We start from the raw sequence: 22,557 nt of genomic DNA on the forward strand, positions 1-22,557 counted from the left end.
TATCTGACCAACGATACAAAGTGATAGTTGTTTACTAAAACTTTTATAACTTTTTCTGATAATGAGTGTCCCGTTTAAAAAGAGACGCACATGAACTACAACCTTTTAGGATCTGTGCATTTAAAGGGGTCATATAATGGTACATGCACTTTTACAAGTTGATTATACGGAAATGTGTGTTGGCAGTGCCTATACACAACCATCCTATAATGATAAAAATCCATCCAGTGTTTTTTTTTAATCTCCTTATATGTTTTCCCCTGTCTCAAATCGAGCCGTCTGACCGTGTGACGTTACACGGTGTACGCCCCTCCTAAGATTGTTAATTGACAGCAGCGTTTCAACACAGACCCGCCCTGAGCGAGCTGTCATCAGTCCGCCATTGTTGATACTCTGGAGCAGAATGGCTAGGCGATTGTGGTGTTCTGTTCTTGGGTGTAATAACGAACACAGCAGTCATTTTGATGTTCCTAAATCCGAACCGCTGAAGACACAGTGGCTGCTGAGTTTTGTTTTCAAAGGGAATATTTCCCCCAATCAACGTCAATGTTTGCGCGAATCATTTCTCAGCAGACTGCTTTATGAACAAGCGTCAGTATAAAGCAGGTTTTGCTAATAAGCTGCTCTCGAAAAAAGGATTGTGTTCCTGCTGCACCTTCAGAAGATGTGAGTGTAACGTTTTATTAACCTTTATATTAATCTTTGCAAATCGCTTGCATGCTTCACGATGAATGAAGCTAAAGTTTACAGGGTAAGTTACATTACGGCATGCTTTCTGTGAATGACGTTCTCAATATAATTCATAATCCCACGTTTATAATGAACAACGCGTTATGGTTGTTATTACAAACTGTGTACGCGGGTGATAAAGTAAACTTGGTAACACAACACTAAGCTTACTTTTGTAGATGGTTTATAACGGTGTCTGTTACTGATTAAGAAGTACTGTAAAAAAAAAAAAATCTTATAACATAACATCAATCTGTCAGTGAACTAACGTATACATCAGTAAACACATAGCATTTGTATCTCACTACGCTACTCTGCCAGTACAAAGATAGATCAAAGTGACATGAGTCACATGACGTTAACCAACCGTTCAGAAATGTCCTGTTTGAACTTCGTTGGGTTCGTCATCTTGTTCCTGGTCCGACTCCGGTTCAAAATGATAAGGTTGCTCAGATGTGTCCTCAGAGACTCCCGTTGCCATTATTTCTCAAAAATATACCCTCAAATGTTGTCAAGGCAACACTCCACGTGTGTTGTGGTGTTGTCGAACTGAACGCCCCACAGAGCAGAGGGGCGGGGTGAGCAAAGCTCATTATCATTTAAAGTCACATGCACTGAAATGTCTTGCTGAAAACAGAGCTGTTTTTGACCAGGTAAAATGAGTGTTTTCTTACCATACTAATGAGAATTTTTAATTAAAGTATATGACAAACTTTTCATTTAGACACTAAAGAATCATATTAACTTGTACAAAAATGGCATTATATGACCCCTTTAATACGATTAAGGTTCACTACGCAGTCATATTATAATTATTAAATTATCTTGCGTCCTCCACATAGTATTTTATACTATATTCAGATCTTTAGATATTCAACTGCAGCAAGCCCTCTGATTTGCCACTTATGATCATATTGAGCAACCAACACAGATCTGACGGAGCGGCCGCATACTTTCGGTTTAATTAGCGCTAATTCGGGGGCTGGTTGCTTGAATTTTGGGTTCATTAGCCTATTATTCTTAATGAAAAACACAACAAGAAAACAGTACAATGACACTCCCTAGGCGCTTCGCTTTTACATTTTGCTTTGAAACCAAATCTTCCGCGATCATCTTGTCTGTCAGCTGTTTGCTCGTTCGGCTCGTGCTGTATTAAGCAGACACGTTCAGTTTTTAATTGTTGTGTCTGCTCTCTAACTGAACTAAATTATTTTATTACTATAAAAGTGAAAACGACGGTGGCCCGGCCAGGGCAATGCCGCAGTGGGCAAGTGATGTTAGCAGTATTTTAAAGAGAAAATAATCACTTCATCTGATGTTTAAAGTGAATAAAATAGCTTTGACAGCTAACTGGTGTTTCACAACTGCTGTCTGGAGAGCTTTGTTCTCTCCCCAAACTTGTGTGGTAGTTTTTTACGGTCTATGGGTAACGTTAGTTGAGGTGCGCGGTGGATCGAACCACTATGGGGCAAAGGGGGGGACTCAAAATGTTTCTAAACTTAAAACGCATTTTTTGTCCCGTTTGCGTTTGTATTGTTTTACTACTTAGACATTTATTTTAATTGTATATCATTATATTATGTACAATACTCAGCATGGTTTTTAGGGGGGGGCAGCCCTCAGATTGGGGGGGTCCTGTCCCCCTCGTGATTTACGCCCCTGGGACGCTGCAATTGTCCAAATGACTAATCTACAATTTTTGCTTTTGCTTGACAAGAACTATTTAATAATTTAACGTGCCAAATGTGTACAACCATATTTCATTTCAAGACAACTTTCAATAGTTACATACCTCTGGACCTTTCGCTTTCATTTTATTCATAGTGAAGTACGCCTACAGCTACACTAGAAGTCCCGGAGATTTTTACCCCTCCTTTAGCCAAGTGGAAGCTAACTGGCTAGTCTTTTGGCTATCATTAGCATCAATTCATGTGTAAATGTGGTCATTACCTGAGCAATCTGCAGGGGGGTTGGGGGTGAGTGTGTGAATGGTTGCTGGTGGCTTGTTTGTATGTGTGGGGGAGGGAGGGCTGCTAACAAGACTCACCACTCGGCAGGCCTAGGAAAATATCCTGAGTGAAGTAAACCCTTGTGACTCAGATGGAGAAGACATAGAACTTCAGCCGGATTCGGACTCAGAGCTGTCTGATCTGTTTTCAGGTTAAGTTTCATTTCATATTATTTCCTATTTCATTTCAAACCAGTAAGAGAAAAACACAAAAAAGCAGAGTGGAGTGACATAAATACTTACTCTGCCTTTTTTGTATTGTCCACTTTTTTGTTTGTACTACTTAGCAGACATTCACTGCCATCTGAAGTGCAAAACATTATTAGTTGTTTATTTGCTTTAGTTGTATCTTTTTATTTAGGAAGATATTTCAGACATTATTCCGATACAGAGAAGGAGATACTGGAATTATTATTAGTATCTATGCATGCATTTGTGATATCATTTGACTTTTCCATTGCTCACAATTTGAATTTGTTCACACTGCAGATGAGGAGACTGCTCCTCAACCAAAAAAAGAGAGCCCGTTTGGGGACTGACCTGACAGAGACAGCGAAAGATGGCACAGTGTGGCGTGAAGAACAGGTGGGGACGCGTCTCCCTTTCACCCCAATCAAAGCGTACGCTGCAGATGGAGAGCCAACGGCTAAGGCCAGGAAAAGTATCTCGAGTCGCCTTCAGAGCTTCCTGTGTTTCATCACTCTTGTCTTGATATGCTTCATAGCATTCAAGAATGGACTATTCAACATGCACAGGAAACGGAGCATGTTCATTGGTTCATGGCCCTCCCTGAAGTAATGGCATTTATTGCAATTGTCATCTTCCGGGGGCTTACCAAGGTTCCATCACTACGTGACTGCTGGTCAGCAAACCTGGGAAACCCACATATCATTGGAACAATGCCGCGAAACCGCTTCCAAGACATCATGCGACACCTACGCTTTGATGACAGGTCCACCCACTGCTACAGATACACATGTGGTAAATGCAGACGGGAGATACCATGGCAGTGCCAGGATTGTGAGTGATTGCTGGAATGTACTCACTCACTTTTTAATATTATTTGTAAATATGTGTACAAAGGGTTGGTAAGATGGCAAAGTGAAACACAAGTTTCCTTGAAGTGGCTCAGCATGGCCCCACCTTGTTTACATAACAAAAGCAACTGTTCACAGCTGATTAAGGATATTAGCCTAAAGCCTTCCAGCCCATCGGCTGTCCTGCGGGTTTTATAGGTAGAAAAGCCAAATGGCTGCTCCCTGGGACTTCTAGTGTTAAGGGAACAAAGTTGTTTTTTGTTTAGACATAGCTCTGTGAAACCGACATTATGTGTAAATGTCTCGACATGCAGAAGTGTATGACGTGCTTTCAAAGGGCGGAAAAATCATGTAATCTAGCTTCCTGGTTCACACCAATAGGATAACACAAAAGCCCTGTCAAAACCTGTTCAACTTCCCCCGAAAGACTGCAGTATTTACTCAGACTCTGTTTCACAATTATGTGGTTTTATTTATAAGTATGAACATCAAGTAGAAGTATGTATCCACATTGTTCTTATTAAGAATGTTAAGAGTGCTTTAGTTTGCGAAAACAACAACATAATAGAATTCATACAAAAATAATATAACGTTTTAGGCACATATCTATCATTTGTTTGACAGCATAGTTAAACAGGCTAGGTAGGTACTGTCTATGAACTGTCCAAGCTATGTTAAGTATTCCTGTTGGAAATTAAGAAACAAAAACAAAACAGTGTCATCTACATCTAAATATATCATATATACAGACTGTATCTTGTTTTAAAGAAAGAAACATGCAAGTTCTTTTACAGAATGAGTTATCACATAGGTTTAGAAATGCCTATAAAATTTGAAATGAGCGAATGTCAAATAATAGAATACAAAAAATACAAGAAAAGTAATACGTGACCTCCTAGAGTATTTAAGGCACTTATCATGCATGTTATCATTAAAATTTGCATTTGCAGATGTGACTCAGTGTCACATTTGACATTGTTTGTGTAATTGTGTACAATAATAAAGAAAAATGTATGTCAAGAATAGTAAAGCATGACCTCTTTGAGCATTTAAGGCACTGTTCAAAATCTTCGCTTAGAAACACTCAAACCTAAATTCAAGGTCTTAGCGTTGAGTTACACAAACAATGAACATTTGCATACAGTAGATCTTATTGGTCATATTTCTTTGTAACTGTAGAGGTTAAATACAAAAATAATTCAGTGTTTCAGTTATGTAGAGCGTAGCTAGACAGACTGATAGGACATGTCTATTTGAATAATGGGTGAGAAATGCAAAGAAGTGGCCCTCAAACTTTGCTGCTCTGATGATGTGGGATCTTTGGGGAATTTCAGCGCTCCACATTCATTAAGCGCTTGTTCAGTTCTGATGCTCGTGCTCCACTGTCCTTCTGTGCTCTTTGTTAAGCCTTCAAAAGCCTGATATCCACCATCACTTGGTGTGACATCATGGACCAACAGAGAAGGATAAAGTGGATTTTTACTAGTGATGAGATTTTTCACAATTAACTTTTCATCAGCATCAACATCATTTGAAAGGTTCAAGCGAACATCTGCATCTGGATCATTTCCCTGGTTCACAACACTGTTGAAGCACTGATAACAGTCTTCCATAGCATCATTAGCGGGACAGTTAATCTGGCTTTTGCTGATATCAGCGCTCATAGAGACGTCTTCGAAGCTAAAAACTTCCTTCTTGTTGGATTGACAGGAATAATCACAACTCAGCTGCTCCAGGAATGAAGAATGATCAGTGGACGTTTCCAAATACGACATGTTGCTGAAAACCGATGAGCCAGAGCAGTTTCCCGAATCTCGGTTTGCACGGTTGCGGTCTTTTGAGGAACTTATACCAACACTCTTGACTACCATCGCAGTGCCCTCATTGCCGGGTGTGTTGTTGGAAAAAAAGGATTTTAAATCTTCACTCAGGGCATGATTGACACGTGATGAGACGTTGATCGCACTGCAATTCTCCTTGTCACTACCAGAATCAAAGCCAGCCTGGCCATAATCGTCTGCCGCTGACTCAACACTGTGAGAACTTTTCTCATTGTCTGTATCTATTGATGACGCCGAGATCCTGTAGAGAGACAAACATGTTGAGGCATTATTAATCAGAATTAGAATGATGCTAGTCTGTCATTCGTTTCTGAGGTTTTCGGAAAAACGTACAACTTCTCTTTCTCCTGAAAGTCCAGTTTTGGAATCTCTACATGGATTGGGGAGAAGTTCATATGGGAGGGCGGCAAAATATGACCCTGTTAAACAACAATGAAAAATAAGGGGTTGAGTTTATAGATAACTATTTCAAGATAAAAAATAAATAGTTAACTAAACAAATTGCATATCTTTCTCCCACCTTCTCTTCTCCAAGATTGGCATTTATTTTTGGCTTGGAGATTTTGTCCCACCAATTCATCTTCATCCTGTAATGAGGAAGTAAAGTGTGTCAGAACAAAATTTGTCAAGGATGCACAAATTAATAGCAAAATGTTGAATGATTGCGAGACACAAAATGGAGACCTCACCTCAAAACGCAGATGAAGATAGTACAAATGATGATGATTAAACCAACACATAGAGCTGGAACCACCATTTTGACTAATTCATGTGGAGATGAGGCTGTGGAGCACATACAGATTGATCCAGATTATTAAAGAGCATTAAAACACACACAGTGATGACTCTGAGAACAAAATACATAAACTTACAGCTGGTGAACTCAACTGGTTCGCTATCGTCACTCAATATCTTGTGATCGTTATAGTTTGTGCTCATATTTGCTGTCAGAATGTAGTTGGTGTTTGGCTGGAGATGTGTGCCCACAATCTCATAAAATGCCTGGGAGTTTGACACCGTTTTGGAAATCTGTATGGACAATGTTTTTCTTTATGATACATCGTTGTGTGAATATGCATGAATATATTTCATATCAAAGTCATATATCTTCCTTACGTTTTCATGTCCTTCAATCCTATAGGTCAGATGTATACTCAAACTTTCTGCAAAACGTTTTACTTTTTTCTCATACTGGTTATTCCAAGTTACATTAAAATTTCCTTTTTCAGTCTTCTGCACTGATACGACTGGAGTTTTTGGTTTGACTGCAAAAAATGAAAATCACAGTTGTAAATGTGTCAGATAAGGCCAGATAACACTTTTTTTTTCAATTTCAGAAAATGTAAAAGTAATAGAAAAGCCTAACATGAACATAAACAACAATTATACTCACTGAAATTCCCTGTCTCGAATGTTTTGGCTAATAAAACATTTGTTCCTTTCAGAAGTGTGGTAGAGAATATCTCTGTTAAAACAAACCCTTGGACTTCAATTTTGCATTCACAACTGGCACTGTGTTGACTTCTCTCGAAGATGCATGTATATTTTTTAAACCTGCAATATAAGAGTTAATCGTGTCATTGATAGCTAAATGAACAGTAAATACTTTTAGTTATAGTTATAGAGAAATTAACCAAACACTTACGAATCTACTACAGGGTGTGTAATGTTGAGTTTGTATTCAGAGCAACTTATGAGGCCGTCAGACTCGAAACTGCACTTCATTTCGGTCTCATAGTCATTGAAACACTTAAAGTCCTCCTCTGTGGGTTCTAGAGAGATTTATGAGATGAAAGGGAGGAAATTAAAAGAAGTGAAATCACCATCACAAATGACTAAAGTAGAACTTGTTTTGTTAAAGTAAACGTTGTTGTTTTGACTGGTTAAATACTGCGTGAATAAATAAAAAAAACTTTTATTAAAGTAAAATTTAACAGGACAGGGGCACGTTCAATCTCAAACCAGTGCGCAATGTTTTGCTATGGTTTCTGCTTTCTGGGTTGAACGACATGTTTCCTGGAAACGGTATGCAACAGGGTTTGAGATACGTTTTCTCTTGTTTGGTGGGTGTGTCAAAATAGTCAGCCCAATCAGCAGTAACATGTATATAAAACACGCGGTATTAAAGAGACAGTTCGCACAATGGGTCTAAGTAAAGTCATTTACAAATGTGTCCGCTGTGTTTTAATGTTTTATGGGGGCTTTCTATACTGTTTTATCCCCCTACTCTACCCCTAAACCTAAGCTTCACAGAAAAAGTCTTGGTTATTCACCTGAGAAAAACGGGAACGAGTATTGCGTCGTTAGACGCTTATGGGAAAACTCCTTTTCTCTAAATATTGAAGCTTTATTTTTTAAATGCAGTGCAGCTGCACAGCCAACATTATGCAAGCTATAAGCGTGCTGGTTGGTTGAGCTGCGGGAACTGCACGAACCTATGGCAAGGCGACATATGTGCGCAGGGCCGGCGTTTGCTATAGGCGAGCTAGGCGGTTGCCTAGGGCGACAAATGTGTTGGGGGCGCAGCCAGGCGCCCTCTTGTGGCGCCCTTAAACTTACTTCCCAATAAGCATATAGTTAAAACAAGCGAAATAAAACATACTGTTCATTAAACATGATCATCCTTGGGCGCCCCCTCAGCCGCACGTTTAATTACTTAACCTGATTATTAGATTGAATTGATAGTGAGTATTGTCGAGCACAGGCGTTCAGGCGGTTGGTCAGGCATGTGCTCATCACTGGCGCGTTCTTCAAAAATGAAGCGGTCTAAACCCTCGAGTGCACAGGGACGGAAAGAGAGAAACCCTCGAGTGCACAGGGACGGAAAAAGAGAAAGGCAGACGATCACAAGAAAGCCCAGTATAGAGGTAAGTCTTCTCATCTCAGCCATAAAGGTGTCAAACGAAATAAATTTACTTCGTATTATCGATATTATCAACTAATATTGGACGGCATTGGACGTTTTATTGCTGTCACTAAGCTATCACTAGCTAGCTAGTTATCTACATATTACTACGCATTTCACTGACAATAAGGAAATCCAGGCGAGCCAAATTTTAATGCTGCGTCAATTTTGAAGGTGAATAGAAATGCCAGAAACAACTGTTCATCTTTTATTATTTAAGATAGGGATAGAGCTACAAGAACTTATATATTTTAATTTTGTAGTGGTAAGTACAGTGTATCCATAATAGCACTTTTGTTTGTAGAGGGCATAGTTAATCCAGTTTATGGGTCATAATTTGCTTAAGTGTCTTTACAGGTGCTTAAGAGAGTTTTTGCACAGTTTATGGAGTTAATATTTGGTAAATATCCTTGAACATTCTTTCTAGCATTTGTGTATGAACAATTTATTGCAGTTGATCCTTCAAGTCTTAATTTTCTTGATTAAGTGTTGGAGTGACTATAAAAGCCTTTTTGTTTGTTCATCCATAGTTTGAGTCATAATTTGTTAAATATCCTCCAACTTTCTTTGTAACATTTTTGTATGTGCAATTTATTAGAGTGTATCATTTAAGTCATAATTAGCTTTTTAAGTCTTGGAGTAACTATAGGAGCATTTTTGTTTGTATAGTTTTTATAAATACTTAACCCATTTGTGCCCAATTTTTTTCTGAATGGCATGTCCTGCATTTATTTTCCCCAGGTTTTTGTATTTTTTCAAAACTCAATCTCGCCTAGGGCAACCAAAGAGCTAGAGCCGGCCCTGTATGTGCGCGAACCAAACGGCGAGCTGAGCCTGCCAACATGGGTGGAGCAACTGGCTTTAAAAGTGCATAATGTTGGCTGTGCAGCTGCACTGCATTTTAAAAATAAGGCTTCAATATTTCGAGATAAAGAGTTTTCCCATAAGTGTCTAGCGACGCAATGTGAGGAACCGTTTTCGAAAGGGGAGCTTCTGCATTTTTACATTTTCAAAAAAACAAAAGCTATATTATTTATATTAGGGTGAATAAAGGTCAAGTGGGACAATGGGTAAAGTGGGACAGTTAAGCTTTATAATTTCTATATTTACATGTATATGCTTCCATTAATAAAAATCAACACTGAGCTCATCATAAGCAAGTATGTGATAAAAAATATAGGTTATGTGGCTATGACATCACTTCCAGGGAGTGTGGCTTACCATATTCAACCACCTTGCAGTGAATCGGGATGTTAAAGGGTTAGTTCACCCAAAAATGAAATTTCTTCCATTAAGGACTCACCCCAATGTTGTTCCACACCCGTAAGACCTCCGTTCATCCTCGGAACACAGTTTAAGATATTTTAGATTTAGTCCGAGGGCTTTCAGTCCTTTGAATGTGAGTGTAAGCACACTTTGCTGTCCACGTCCAGAAAGGTAATGAAAACATCATCAAAGTAGTCCATATGTGACATCATTTGGTTAGTTAGACTCTTTTGAAGCGTCGACAATACATTTTGGTCCAAAAATAACAAAAACTAAGACATTATTAAGCATTGTCTTCTCTTCCGGTTTTGTTTGAATCCGCGTTCACGACGCCACAGTGACGCTGCTGACGTAAGACGCTGTGACGTGTTATTTGGTGCGATAGATTGTTATTTTTGGACCAAAATGTATTGTCAACGCTTCAAAAGAGTCTAACTAACCAAATGATGTCACATATGGACTACTTTGATGATGTTTTCATTACCTTTCTGGACGTGGACAGCAAAGTGTGCATACACTTACATTCAAAGGACTGAAAGCCCTCGGACTAAATCTAAAATATCTTAAACTGTGTTCCGAGGATGAACGGAGGTCTTACGGGTGTGGAACAACATTGGGGTGAGTCATTAATGGAAGAAATTTCATTTTTGGGTGAACTAACCCTTTAAGTAAAATGACAGCATTCTGAGGTGAATAATGTTATGGTTATAAAAATAAAAAAAACTCATGAATCGTTTGTAATTGTAATATATTTTGTTATGGGATGTAATGGTGAATCAAAAAAAAATCACATTTAATATTAATCATCTAGTTTTTTATGCGATTTTGACACTGTCCCAGTTTGCCAATAGCGTATTGTTAAACTGGGACAGGGTACTACTGGCAAACTGGGACAGCCATTTAAATCATTCTAATGGGGAAATTTAGTTCCCTTTTTATATACCCCTCATAAATTTAGTTAGCTAGCTAGATATTTCAACAAAGACTGATTAAATTTTCATATTCTTTCACATTCAACATTTCATAAATTGCCTTAAAAAACAAAGACTGTCAAAAAAAACTAAAACAAGAAAGATGTAGGGTACAAGCTCGGATGGTCAGGACATTTGCAATATTTGTAAAGCCAAATTTGGTGGTGATAAATGATCCCAAGAAGACAGAGGATTGGATCATGTGCATTATTTGTGAGGACTGGTTTTATGTGTGGCAAGGAGAATGGCATCATTGAAGACGGGGAGGCATTCACTTGCACTGGCTGTATTGACGTGTAGACTAACCGTACAAAAAGCAAAAATCTAATTTAGCCTGTGTGAAATTAATTAGTCTATAAGAAGATATGTTCATGAAGGTTCCTATTTTTTTATGTAAATTTATATGAAATAAATTAAACCCAATACAAAATAGTGTGGGCAGGCGAGAGGGAGGGGGTGAAACTGCTGTCCCTTAAAAAAAGTGATGTTTATTATTGTTGTTTTTTTGTTTATATTGTTATGGTGTATTTAATTCATTAGGCCTACACTTATAATTTAATAAATAATAATTGAATGTGTTTGACTTGAGTGTCCCAGTTTGCCAATAAAGGTGTCCCAGTTTGACAAACACCTGGAAAAATGTGGTTTGGGGTCAATGTTTGTTTAAGGAAGAGTCACCCATCCTGTGTTTAATGTTTCTTTCTTTTTTTTATTCTGTATAGTATAGTAGAGATCTTAAGCTATTTAAAATAGAATCATATGAGGGGCTAAGACATTTGGATCATAATAAAAAATTATGCACAAGGTAAATTATCAGAAAGTGTCCCAGTTTACCAGTATTCACCCTAGTAGTTATATTATTTATATTATTTTCCTTGTGGGGACCAACAATGTCACCACAAGGATTTGGGATATTGCCATCTTTTTGGGGACATTTTGTCCCCATAATGTCACACACACACACACACACACACACACACACACACACACACACACACACACACACACACACACACACACACACACACACACACACACACACACACACACACACACACACACACACACACACACTTGAAGCAGATAAACATGGGGATATTATATATTAAAGTAACATATAGAGCAAAAGCACATTCTTAGCGGAAGAAACATTTACCGGAACAAAGTGTTTGGCAGATGAGTGCGAGGATGATCTGACAAAGAAATGTGGAAAACATCCTCGTCCTATAAAAGCACAAATATATCATACATCTTTAAACAATAATACATAGAGTAGGCTATGTAATAAAATAAAATGATAAAATGTGATTCCTCACAAAATATAGTTGAAGTGTAATGTTTTTCATACCTGGTCTTCTTAACTGTAAATGACCGCGTCGGCAAAGTAAAAATAAAAGAAGCCTAATTTACTAATCACTCTGTAGACAACTGAAACGTATTATTTCAGTCCCAAACGAATAAAATGCCCAGACGAGCAGTTTGAACCGCGCAAATAATGCTCTACCATATGCTTCCCCATTCGCCAAAGCAACATGGAACTTGCCAATGGGCGTATCGAACTTTCCAGGAACACACGCAACAGATCCAACAGTTCTGCTGTTCCACTGACTCCCAGCCGCTCCCGTCCCGCCCCGCTCGCGACCGTGCTGTTCCTGACAGAAGCGCGCTCACGCGGATCTCTAGCCTGTGCTCACGCGCACCAGAATTCCACGGAAAACAAACAGAACGCACTTCAGATAAACAAGACGAGCCTTCGTTATAACGTGGTTTTTATGAGGTAGAAAAGCACAAAGGAAATGATTATGCAAGGCTCAGAAAAAGGACGCGCAAAATGAGACTGCATTTCCTGTTCTTAGTCTTGTCAAAATTCTCTGTTAATACCTGAAACTAAAACATATATTTAATTTAAATGTATGCTTTCTTGGTTTTCTTTTTTCTCTTTTATTTACATATCTGTCCCAAAGTTTCAGGAGGTGTATTTTTAAATGTTTGAAAACAGAAACATTGTTGGTCTATGGGGATAACAAGAATTTGATACACTGCCGATTTTGCAGGTTTGCCACTTACAAAGCATGAAGAAGTCTGTAATTTTGATCAGGTAGGCCCTACTCTTCAACTGTGAGAGACGGAATCTAAAACAAAAATCCAGAAAATCACATTGTATGATTTTTAAGTAATTAATTTGCATTGTATTGTATGACATAAGTATTTGATACATCAGAAAAGCAGAACTTAATATTTGCTACAGAAACCTTTGTTTGCAATTACAGAGATCATACGTTTCCTGCAGTTCTTGACCAGGTTTGCACACACTGCAGCAGGGATTTTGGTCCACTCCTCCGTACAGACCTTCTCCAGATCCTTCAGGTTTCGGGGCTGTCGCTGGACAATTCAGACTTTCAGCTCCCTCCAAAGATTTTCTATTGGGTTCAGGTCTGGAGACTGGCTAGGCCACTCCACCTGTGTGTTTCGGGTTGTTGTCATGCTGGAAGACCCAGCCACAACCCATCTTCAGTGCTCTTACTGAGGAGGTTGTTGGCCAAGATCTCGCAATACATGGCCCCATCCATCCTCTCCTCAATACGGTGCAGTCGCCCTGTCCCATGTGCAGAAAAGCATCCCCAAAGAATGATGTTTCCACCGCATGCTTCACGGTTGGGATGGTGTTCTTGGGGTTGTACTCATCCTTCTTCTTCCTCCAAACACGGCGAGTGGAGTTTAGACCAAAAAGCTCTATTTTTGTCTCATCACACCACATGACCTTCTCCCATTCCTCCTCTGGATCATCCAGATGGTCATTGGCAAACTTCAGACGGGTCTGGACATGCGCTGGCTTGAGCAGGGGGACCTTGCATGCGCTGCAGGATTTTAATCCATGACGGCGTAGTGTGTTACTAATGGTTTTCTTTGAGACTGTGGTCCCAGCTCTCTTCAGGTCATTGGCCAGGTCCTGCCGTGTAGTTCTGGGCTGATCCCTCACCTTCCTCATGATCATTGATGCCCCACGAGGTGAGATCTTGCATGGTGCCCCAGACAGAGGGAGATTGATCGTCATCTTGAACTTCTTCCATTTTCTAATAATTGCGCCAACAGTTGTTGCCTTCTCACCAAGTTGCTTGCCTATTGTCCTGTAGCCCATCCCAGCCTTGTGCAGGCCTACAATTTTATCCCTGATGTCCTTACTCAGCTCTCTGGTCTTGGCCATTGTGGAGAGGTTGGAGTCTGTTTGATGGAGTGTGTGGACAGGTGTCTTTTATACAGGTAACGAGTTCAAACAGGCGCAGTTAATACAGGTAATGAGTGGAGAACAGGAGGGCTTCTTAAAGAAAAACTAACAGGTCTGTGAGAGCCAGAATTCTTACTGGTTGGTAGGTGATCAAATACTTATGTCATGCAATAAAATGGTAATTCATTATTTAAAAATCATACAACGTGATTTTCTGGATTTTTGTTTTAGATTCCGTCTCTCACAGTTGAAGTGTACCTGATAAAAATGACAGACCTTTGTAAGTAGGAAAACCTCCAAAATCGGCAGTGTATCAAATACTTGTTCTCCCCATATGGGCGTTTCTTCAACTAGGGGCACTTTTAGCCATGTGAAGTTGAATTAAAAAAAACTTGTTCAAAAGTCACGTCTCATAAGTTTAAATAATTTGTCTAGTTTTAAGGTCTGTAAGAGGACAAACTTAGATTACAAGAGAATTTTGTATTATTTTTTTTTTTTCCGCCCTGCAATGAACAAATGTAATTTCCACCACATCTCAATACAGCTGTTATTTAAAAATAGAAAACTTATGCCACTCAAGAATTGTCTACGATCATTTTTGCAACTAGTTTGTCCACAATGTACAATAATTATAAATTTGTCAATGAGATAAATGAACTGCCCTAAGGACCAAATGCTGAATTGTACACCTGTTACACAATGTGAAATTATACATATACTATATTAAGTAGAGCATGATCTCATACATTTGGATACATTTTTAATGTGTGATGAGAACTTTTAAAGTATTTTTTAAAAATACATGTGTGGTGATGGAGATGACAGGGTTGTGGAAATGACAATGAATTAACGTGAATGTAGAGAAACAGTATAATAAGTATTGTAATATATTATAATATAAAAATTATTACAAAAATCTACTCTCGCAATCCATATAAATTGTACTTCGTAATCATAAATGTCATTTCCACCACACTGCCCTCTGTAGTGGAAATGACAGCATGTGGTGGAAATGACATTTTTTTGTGTGTGAAAAAAATGGGATTAGCTTTGAATTAATACTTAGCATTTCATGTATGCACAATACTCTTATTTAACTTCAATTTCTTAGCTTTTTAAAAACACCCTTGAAAGGTACAGCATGTTTGGAAATGACATAGACAAAACCCAAACAGCATGGTAACATTGATACAATGTTGAGTTTTGATCCAAACCATCATTTTGGTTGAGATTGACATTTCAATGTTTAAAGTTTGTTGGATCACCATTGAAATTGTGATGAAAGTCGACAGCACACATGGGTGGAGACAGTGACATTGAACTAACAGTGATTTGTAGTTGATGAGCACAAAATCATGTAGGTGTGTATCTCTGCAGAACACTAGTGGGTGTTTCCCAATCAGTGGGGCGTTTTCAAACCACGATGGGTATTTTCAATCGCTTTACCTGATGTGCTCTGATCCACTGGGGGCTTGGTTTAGGGGTGGGCTTTAGCAAGTCTGTTGAAAAATGGTTGAAAAACATCTGTTGTAGTTTGAAATTGCCCACTGATTGGTAAACACCCATTCTGGTTTAGCATGTGTACTTCTCAGTAGCCTAATTGACGCTTCTTCATTAGAGAGAAAACACAGGTGCATCCTATACAGTCTTGTGTGTTGAACCACCTGACATACATGACTTCTCTTGTACAATTTCAAACAATGCTCCATCTACCTTATTATTTCTCTGTTCCTTTATTTTGCGTGCTTGTTATTTGCGTTTGATTTGTATTGTTACTGACTATAATTAGACATTTTTGCTTCTTGCTTTAGTAACGTTTATCGGAAAATTTAACATCATTTAACTGATTTCTTGAAATGCAAGAGACAAACATGAGCAGGAATGCCCATGTCTTCAGTGCTTGCAGAGCACATTGCTCCCATGAGTGAAGGGAGATTAAGATGGACAATTTAAAAAATGAGAAGCACCATCCTGATAATGCTGACATTTATTATACATTGAGTTATTGTCGACAGCATAATCACCTGACCTGTGACTTATCTCCTGATCACTTAATTTACTAATCAGGTAATTATTCATATTCCTGAATCACTGTTAAATTTAGGGAATGTAACCGATCTCCGTTCAAATTAAGATGTGTTTCCAGTGGTTTCTAGCACATGTGGGAGTGGATGGAAACGAAGAAGTTGATCATGTAGCAAAACAGGCTTTGAAATTTGCACGTATAGAAATCAAGATACCACTAAGTAAAGACGAAGTTAAGGCTAAAATTAGAACAAAAATAAAAGAAAAGTGGCAAAACCTTTGGAATGAGGAGGGAAGAGGAAGACATCTTTTTCATATCCAAAATCAATAGGGGGTGAAAGAGCTAATTTTGGTAGTAGAAGAGAAGATACAGTTATTTCCAGACTTCGCCTTGGGCATACGGCTTTAAATTATTCTCTCTATGTAATGAGTAAACATGAGTCCGGGAATTGTAGTTTATGTGGATCAGCAGAAACAGTAGAGCATGTAATATTATATTGTAATGCTTATGAAAATGAACGAGTACTTCTGTTGGAAGAATTAAAAGAATTGGGGATAGGTAAACTTACACTTAAAACAATGCTGAATAATGGACTGAACCATCATAGAATATACAATGCATTCATGGATTTCTTAAGAAAGGTAGATTTGTTTAATAGGATTTAAAAGGTAATGCAATATTTATTTTTATTTATTGATTTAATTACTTAGTTCTTCCATATTCATCAATGGGCCACACTCCAGTCCAGTAGGTAGCGGGAATGCACCTATCGTTTGTTTGCCAACCGCCATAAAAAGCCAAAAGAAGAATTCTTTCTCCATTCAGTTTAGGCTGTTTCCACTGAAACACAAATTAAACAAAGTCTTGTGTTTATTGAGACAGTTACTGACGTGGCTATTTTGTGATGTTTAAAGAGATTAAGGTCTACATAAGGTGAATATGCAGCTTAAAAGGGATAGTTAACCCTGAAATGAAAATTCTGTCATCATTTACTGACCCTCAAGTTGTTCCAAACCTGTATGAGTGTCTTTCTTCTGCTGAACACAAAATATGATATTTTAATGAATGTTGGTAACCAGACAGTTGATGGCAGCCATTGACATCCATAGTATTTTTCCCTATAGAAATCAATGGCTACAGTCAACTGTCTGGTTACCAGAAAGACACTGATACAGGTTTGGCACAACTTGAGGGTGAGTAAATGATGAACTATCCCTTTAAGGATTTTTTTCTTTTATTCTTCAAGATTAACTTGAATGCTATGTAGTTTTACAGAAAATGAACTGAGATTTATGTAATGGTCTATGGCAGGGGTGTCCAAACTCGGTCCTGGAGGGCCACTGTCCTGCAGAGTTTAGCTCCAACTTGCCTCAACACACCTGCCTGAAGTGCATTCTTCTTCTTCTTCTTCTTTTCAAGTTTAATGGCGGTTGGCAAACCAAACTTAAATGGTGCATTCCCGCCACCTACTGGATTGGAGTGTGGATAACGTTATGGTAGTAGTGACCTAAATCCTATTACTTAAATGAGTGTCTTTTAAGAAATTAAATACTTCTTCATATATTTTAAGTTGCTTTGGGCCATTACCTAATAATGCTTTGATAGAAAAAACTTCCATTTCCATTACTCTTAATGCTTGAAATAATTTAAATCTTTCTCTTGCATAAGCCTCACATTTTAATAATACATGTTCTACTGTTTCCATATTTTCCGAACTACATTTTTCACAATACCCAGTCTGGTGTTTCCCAATCCTGACCAAACTTTGATTTAGTAGACAATGGCCTATTCGCATTCTTGAAATTATAACATCCATCCTCCTATTTCCAATGTTTCTTCTTTCTAAACCAACTGTTCCTTGTATGTTGTATAAATGTCGACCCTTATTTCCACTGTCCCACTCATTCTGCCATTTCTTTCTAACTTCCTTAGCTATTATACTTTTAATCTCAGTCTTACTCAATGCAATTTTGATATCAACTTCTTGAAATGTTATGGCCTGTTTGGCTAATCTATCCACCTCTTCATTACCTGCCACCCCCATATGAGCTGGTATCCAAAGAAAATTAATAATGATTCCCAATTGTCTGGTTCTAAAAAGACTTTGCAATATTTCATAAATTAAATCCTGTCTAGCTGTAGATATACCACTTGCTAGACTTTCAATTGCAGATAAAGAATCTGTGCATATAACTGATCTGATTGGTTGAACTTCTTCGACCCACTGTAATGCTAATATAATTGCTATTAATTCTGATGCAAATACTGAAATGTGATCTGATGTTCTTTTCAAAATGTTAACTTTAAATTGAGGTATAAATACTGCTGCAGATGTTATACCAGAATCCGGATCTTTTGAGCCATCCGTATATATCTGGATGGCACCAAAATACATATGATCTATATAATCTTGTATTTTTACGCCATCCAGGATATTCTCCTTATTATGTTTGTCTTTGTGTAACTGGATATCAATATAAGGCATTGGAAAAAACCAAGGAGGAATTGCTGACAGAACCACACAGCTGGCAATATTAACATCCTTAATCATTTCTCTTGCCTCCTCATTAATAAACCACCCAAAACTTGTTAATTTTTTATAGTTATATTCCCAACAGTCACTTAAAATATTCTTAACTGGATGATTTTCCAATTGACCTTTTATGTTTGCCCAGTATCTCATTCTTAACTTAATCCTTCTCATTCCTAGTGGCATTACTCCCGTCTCAACATTAAGTGATGAAACTGGTGATGATCTCATTGCTCCACAACATATCCTTAACGCTTGATTTTGAATTGTCTCAATCTTAGCAAGTTGGGTTTTTGAGGCAGAACTATACACCATGCTACCATAATCTATAGTTGCTCCAATTAGTGCCACATAAATATTTTTGAGCGATTTCCGATATGCTCCCCATTCAGCTCCAGCTAGACACCTCATTATATTTATCACTTTTTTACATTTATCTATTATTTTCTGTATATGAATTCTGAAATTTAATTTTGAATCCATCCATACTCCTAAAAACCTTACAACTAATGTCTGCTCCAATGTTTCTCTATACATTTTAATATTTATAGTAGGATTCTTCTTTTTTGAAAAACAAATTACTTGTGTTTTTGCCATAGATATCTGCCTGAAGTGCAAAAGTTTCTAGTATCCCTAATAAGACCTTGATTAGCTGGTTCAGGTGTGTTTAATTGGGGTTGGAGCTGCAGCATTGGCCCTCCAGGGCAAGATTTGAATAACCCTGCTCTACATGTTTAGCTCAACACACCTACCTGAAGTGTTCATTGATCCTAATGACTATGATCAGCTGCTTCAGGTGTGTTTAATTAAGGCTGGAGATAAACTCGGTGGGGAAAATCAGACACAATTTCTTTTGATATTGAAGCATTAATAGATTTTAGAAAACTATATAATACTAATATACAGAATTTAACGGTACTATAATCATAGTTTGAATATTTTGTGTTGAGCAACTTTTTTTTTTTAAGTGAATCATATTGTGATTAGTATATTAACAATCTTGAATGTGACTAGCCTATGTATGACAACTGAATTGACTTATTCTTAAGTAATATCACTTTCTTTTTCAGATTTCAGAGAACCCAAAGGAAAAGAGGCCGAAACAAGTTTTATTTTTAAACATTGTAATGCTTTTGTCCTATTTTTCCCCCTTTATTTTTTAAAGAAGAATCCTTTATATCTTTTTTTGTCACTGATTGTGGTAAACTGTAAAATAGAAATAAATTGACTCAACTGCTGAGAAGGTGTCATTTATATTTTAAAAGGTTTTCTCCAAATTTGAAATGGTCAATTGAAGTGTAGTTGAAATACTGTTGTTTTAACATTGGTACATCGTTGTTTTATGTTGTCATTACATTTCAGTTGTATTTTCAATTTCAACAAAAGTGATCTATTGATTCAACAATATTACCATTTGTTAATTTCAGTGTTGATTCAACATCAGTGATGTAGAATCAACATCGTAGTGTAACTTTGATTCAACAATATTACCATTGATTTTTTTGTTGTTGTTAATTTCAATATTGATTCAACATCAGTGATGTAGAATCCATCATAGTGTAATGTTGATTCAATAGCATTACCATTACCATTTTTATCTCATCATTGATTCAACATTAAATGCAGGTGCAAACATGATACTGAACTAACATCAGTTCATAATGTTGATTCAATGATATTACAATAGATTTTTTGTTGAAATCTCAACTTTGTTTCAATAGTAACTGAGGATGCAAAAGTGATGTTTAAAAAATGTTCTGTAATGTTGAATCAATGATATTATCATTGATTTGTGATTTAAATCTCACCATTGTTTCCACATTATCTGAGGGTGCAAAAGTGATGTTGAAAAAATATCAATTTGTAATGCTGAATCAATATTATTACCATTGATTTGTCGTTAAAATATCAGTATTGTTTCAACAGTGCTAAAAACCTCTTGAAAAAATATCACTTTGTAATGTTGAATCAATGCTATTACCGTTGATTTATGGTTGAAATCTCAACATTATTTCAATATTATCTGAGAGTGCAAAAGTGATGTTGAAAAAATATTACTTTGTAATGTTGAATCAATATTATTACCATTGGTTTGTGGTTAAAATAACAGTATTGCTTCAACATTAACTGAGGGTGCAAGAGTAATGCTAAAGCAACATCACTTTGTAACGTTAATTCAATGGAATTGGTGTTGACGCATCAACACTGACTCAACATTGTTTCAATGATTACATGCTATCTGGGAATATATTAACTGTTCAAGCAATATTTACCTTGATTTTTCATCATTTGTTGTTGATGGAAATTTTAATTCCCTCCATGCCCAACATGTGCTCTGATGTCACTGAACTTTTTGAAACCACCTAAACAATCTTTCACACAAACTATTTTAATGGACATTACAGTGGACATTACAGGACACTGTGGTGGAAATGACACTAATACTGTGCGATAGCTAGGCTATATGTTGTATAAAAAGTAATATTGATAGTGTCTCACATTAAATACTATAATGTATTTTAATGATGTTTCCAGTGCTTTATTCAGGTGCACTAATAGTTACCAGATAAGTCATATTTTTAAACTGTATTTTCACTGTTGAAGTTAAAAAGTCTGGGTGTGGGACAAGGAGAAAACAGTGATTTTGACACCTAAGGAGCTTGAAAAGTATGAAAAAAAATCATAATAGAAAGGTAGTAAACAAAACATTTAAGGTGGTTTTATTGTTAGTCTCACAAAGAAAGAGGAATTTGTCCAAAATTATATGTATTTGTAAAAATATGACCAAAGAATATAAAAGTGCCCATGAATCACCCATGTGTTTGTGTAAGTGATTTAGCCGTTACAGGAAAAAAGTTAACTTCCAACTCTGCCAGCCTACTCTGTCCCCGCGCTTACTGGCAAAAGGAAATTTCCATATATTCCCTTGTGGTTGGAAAGGGTATTTTGCAAACATATACAAAGGCCATACTGTTGCATATCCCTGGAAACACAATATTTTTTAAAACGATTTTAAAATAGCCTAACCACTTTAAAAAAAATAGGCCTACCTACCAGTTACTTTATAATCACATAACTTTATGATGACAAAACAAATGTGTGCTTTGCCTATTATCTGTTTCTGTTTTAAATCATACTGTGCCTGTTATTCCCTCTGTTCAAGGAGTTTATGCCAGCTTCTGATTAGGCTAAACGTGGTGTTCGTTGATTTGTTTGCATGGTGTATTAAATTGTTTCCCAAGTCTTGATTTTAAATTGGGAGAAAATTCTGATTAATCATCTGTCCACTAAATTGGACATCATGCATCATTTCAGCTGCAATTAAAGGAGTAGTTACTAGCCTGGATACCAGCCGAATTTAGCCCCGCCCACAACATTTGAGGTTGGGCATATTCTGACTAGAATTGAGTATGACAACGTCAGGCTAGAAAATTACCCCATTCTTTACTCACCTTCAAGCCATCGTATATGACTTTCTTCTTTCTAATGAACACAATATGAGATATCCTGACGGCGCTGAAGTATCCTGATTATGTGGGCTAATGCACGTTGCTTGCAACACGTTACTTTACTCAATACTTCAAAAAGTAATCTGATTACATTATGCATGTTACTTTTAATCCATTATACAACATTGCTAATTTCAGATGAGATTGAAAACGCCTGATCAGTTTTTTTCCCACAGTCTGAAAACCTCAATAGAGCAATGTAGATTTCAGTCAGAGGTTTTCTCAGAGAGGAGGGCTTCCACAGAAACACGTCCATCTAGAGCATATGTCACAACAATTATAAGGGTAAATCAACATACTCTGGTAGACTGGAGAGAGCTTGAGCTTTTTCCAAATCGTCTGAGTTGGGTTTCCACAGAGTTGTACTTCACCGGTTGTAGAGACCTTTGAAGGTCCTCATTTTCTGATGTCAAATTTAAGAATTCATGATCACAGAACAGGAAACAAACTCAATTGCATTTGCAATATTATGCGTTTATATTTTTGTAGCTATATATTTTATAGTTTTC

General features: G+C 37.3%; 1 protein-coding gene across 1 annotated transcript; it reads right to left on the reverse strand.

The window, feature by feature from the left end:
- Positions 1-4,213: 4,213 nt before the first annotated feature.
- On the reverse strand, positions 4,214-12,536 carry LOC307131458 (uncharacterized protein). The gene is made up of 10 exons (XM_079825119.1): positions 12,106-12,536; positions 11,914-11,981; positions 7,261-7,387; positions 7,009-7,169; positions 6,732-6,880; positions 6,488-6,644; positions 6,305-6,398; positions 6,136-6,202; positions 5,949-6,034; positions 4,214-5,856 (listed from the first exon to the last, which is right to left on the reverse strand). The coding sequence occupies exons 2-10, from the start codon at positions 11,972-11,974 to the stop codon at positions 5,001-5,003; spliced, it is 1,758 nt and encodes a 585-aa protein (XP_079681245.1). The 5' UTR covers positions 11,975-11,981; positions 12,106-12,536; the 3' UTR covers positions 4,214-5,000.
- Positions 12,537-22,557: the final 10,021 nt, after the last annotated feature.

The sequence above is a fragment of the Gobio gobio genome, assembly GCF_949357685.1.
Source record: "Gobio gobio genome assembly, chromosome: 1".
Lineage (NCBI taxonomy): Eukaryota > Metazoa > Chordata > Actinopteri > Cypriniformes > Gobionidae > Gobio > Gobio gobio.

Bases quoted from the DNA above. Each gene is read 5' to 3' on its own strand.
- LOC307131458 (XM_079825119.1), bottom strand. From the start codon at position 11,974: ATGTTTTCCACATTTCTTTGTCAGATCATCCTCGCACTCATCTGCCAA. The intron at 6,645-6,731 runs GTAAGGAAGATA...TTGTCCATACAG, and splicing joins GGATTGAAGGACATGAAAAC to ATTTCCAAAACGGTGTCAAA. The intron at 5,857-5,948 runs GTACGTTTTTCC...GTCTCTCTACAG, and splicing joins TTTCAGGAGAAAGAGAAGTT to GATCTCGGCGTCATCAATAG.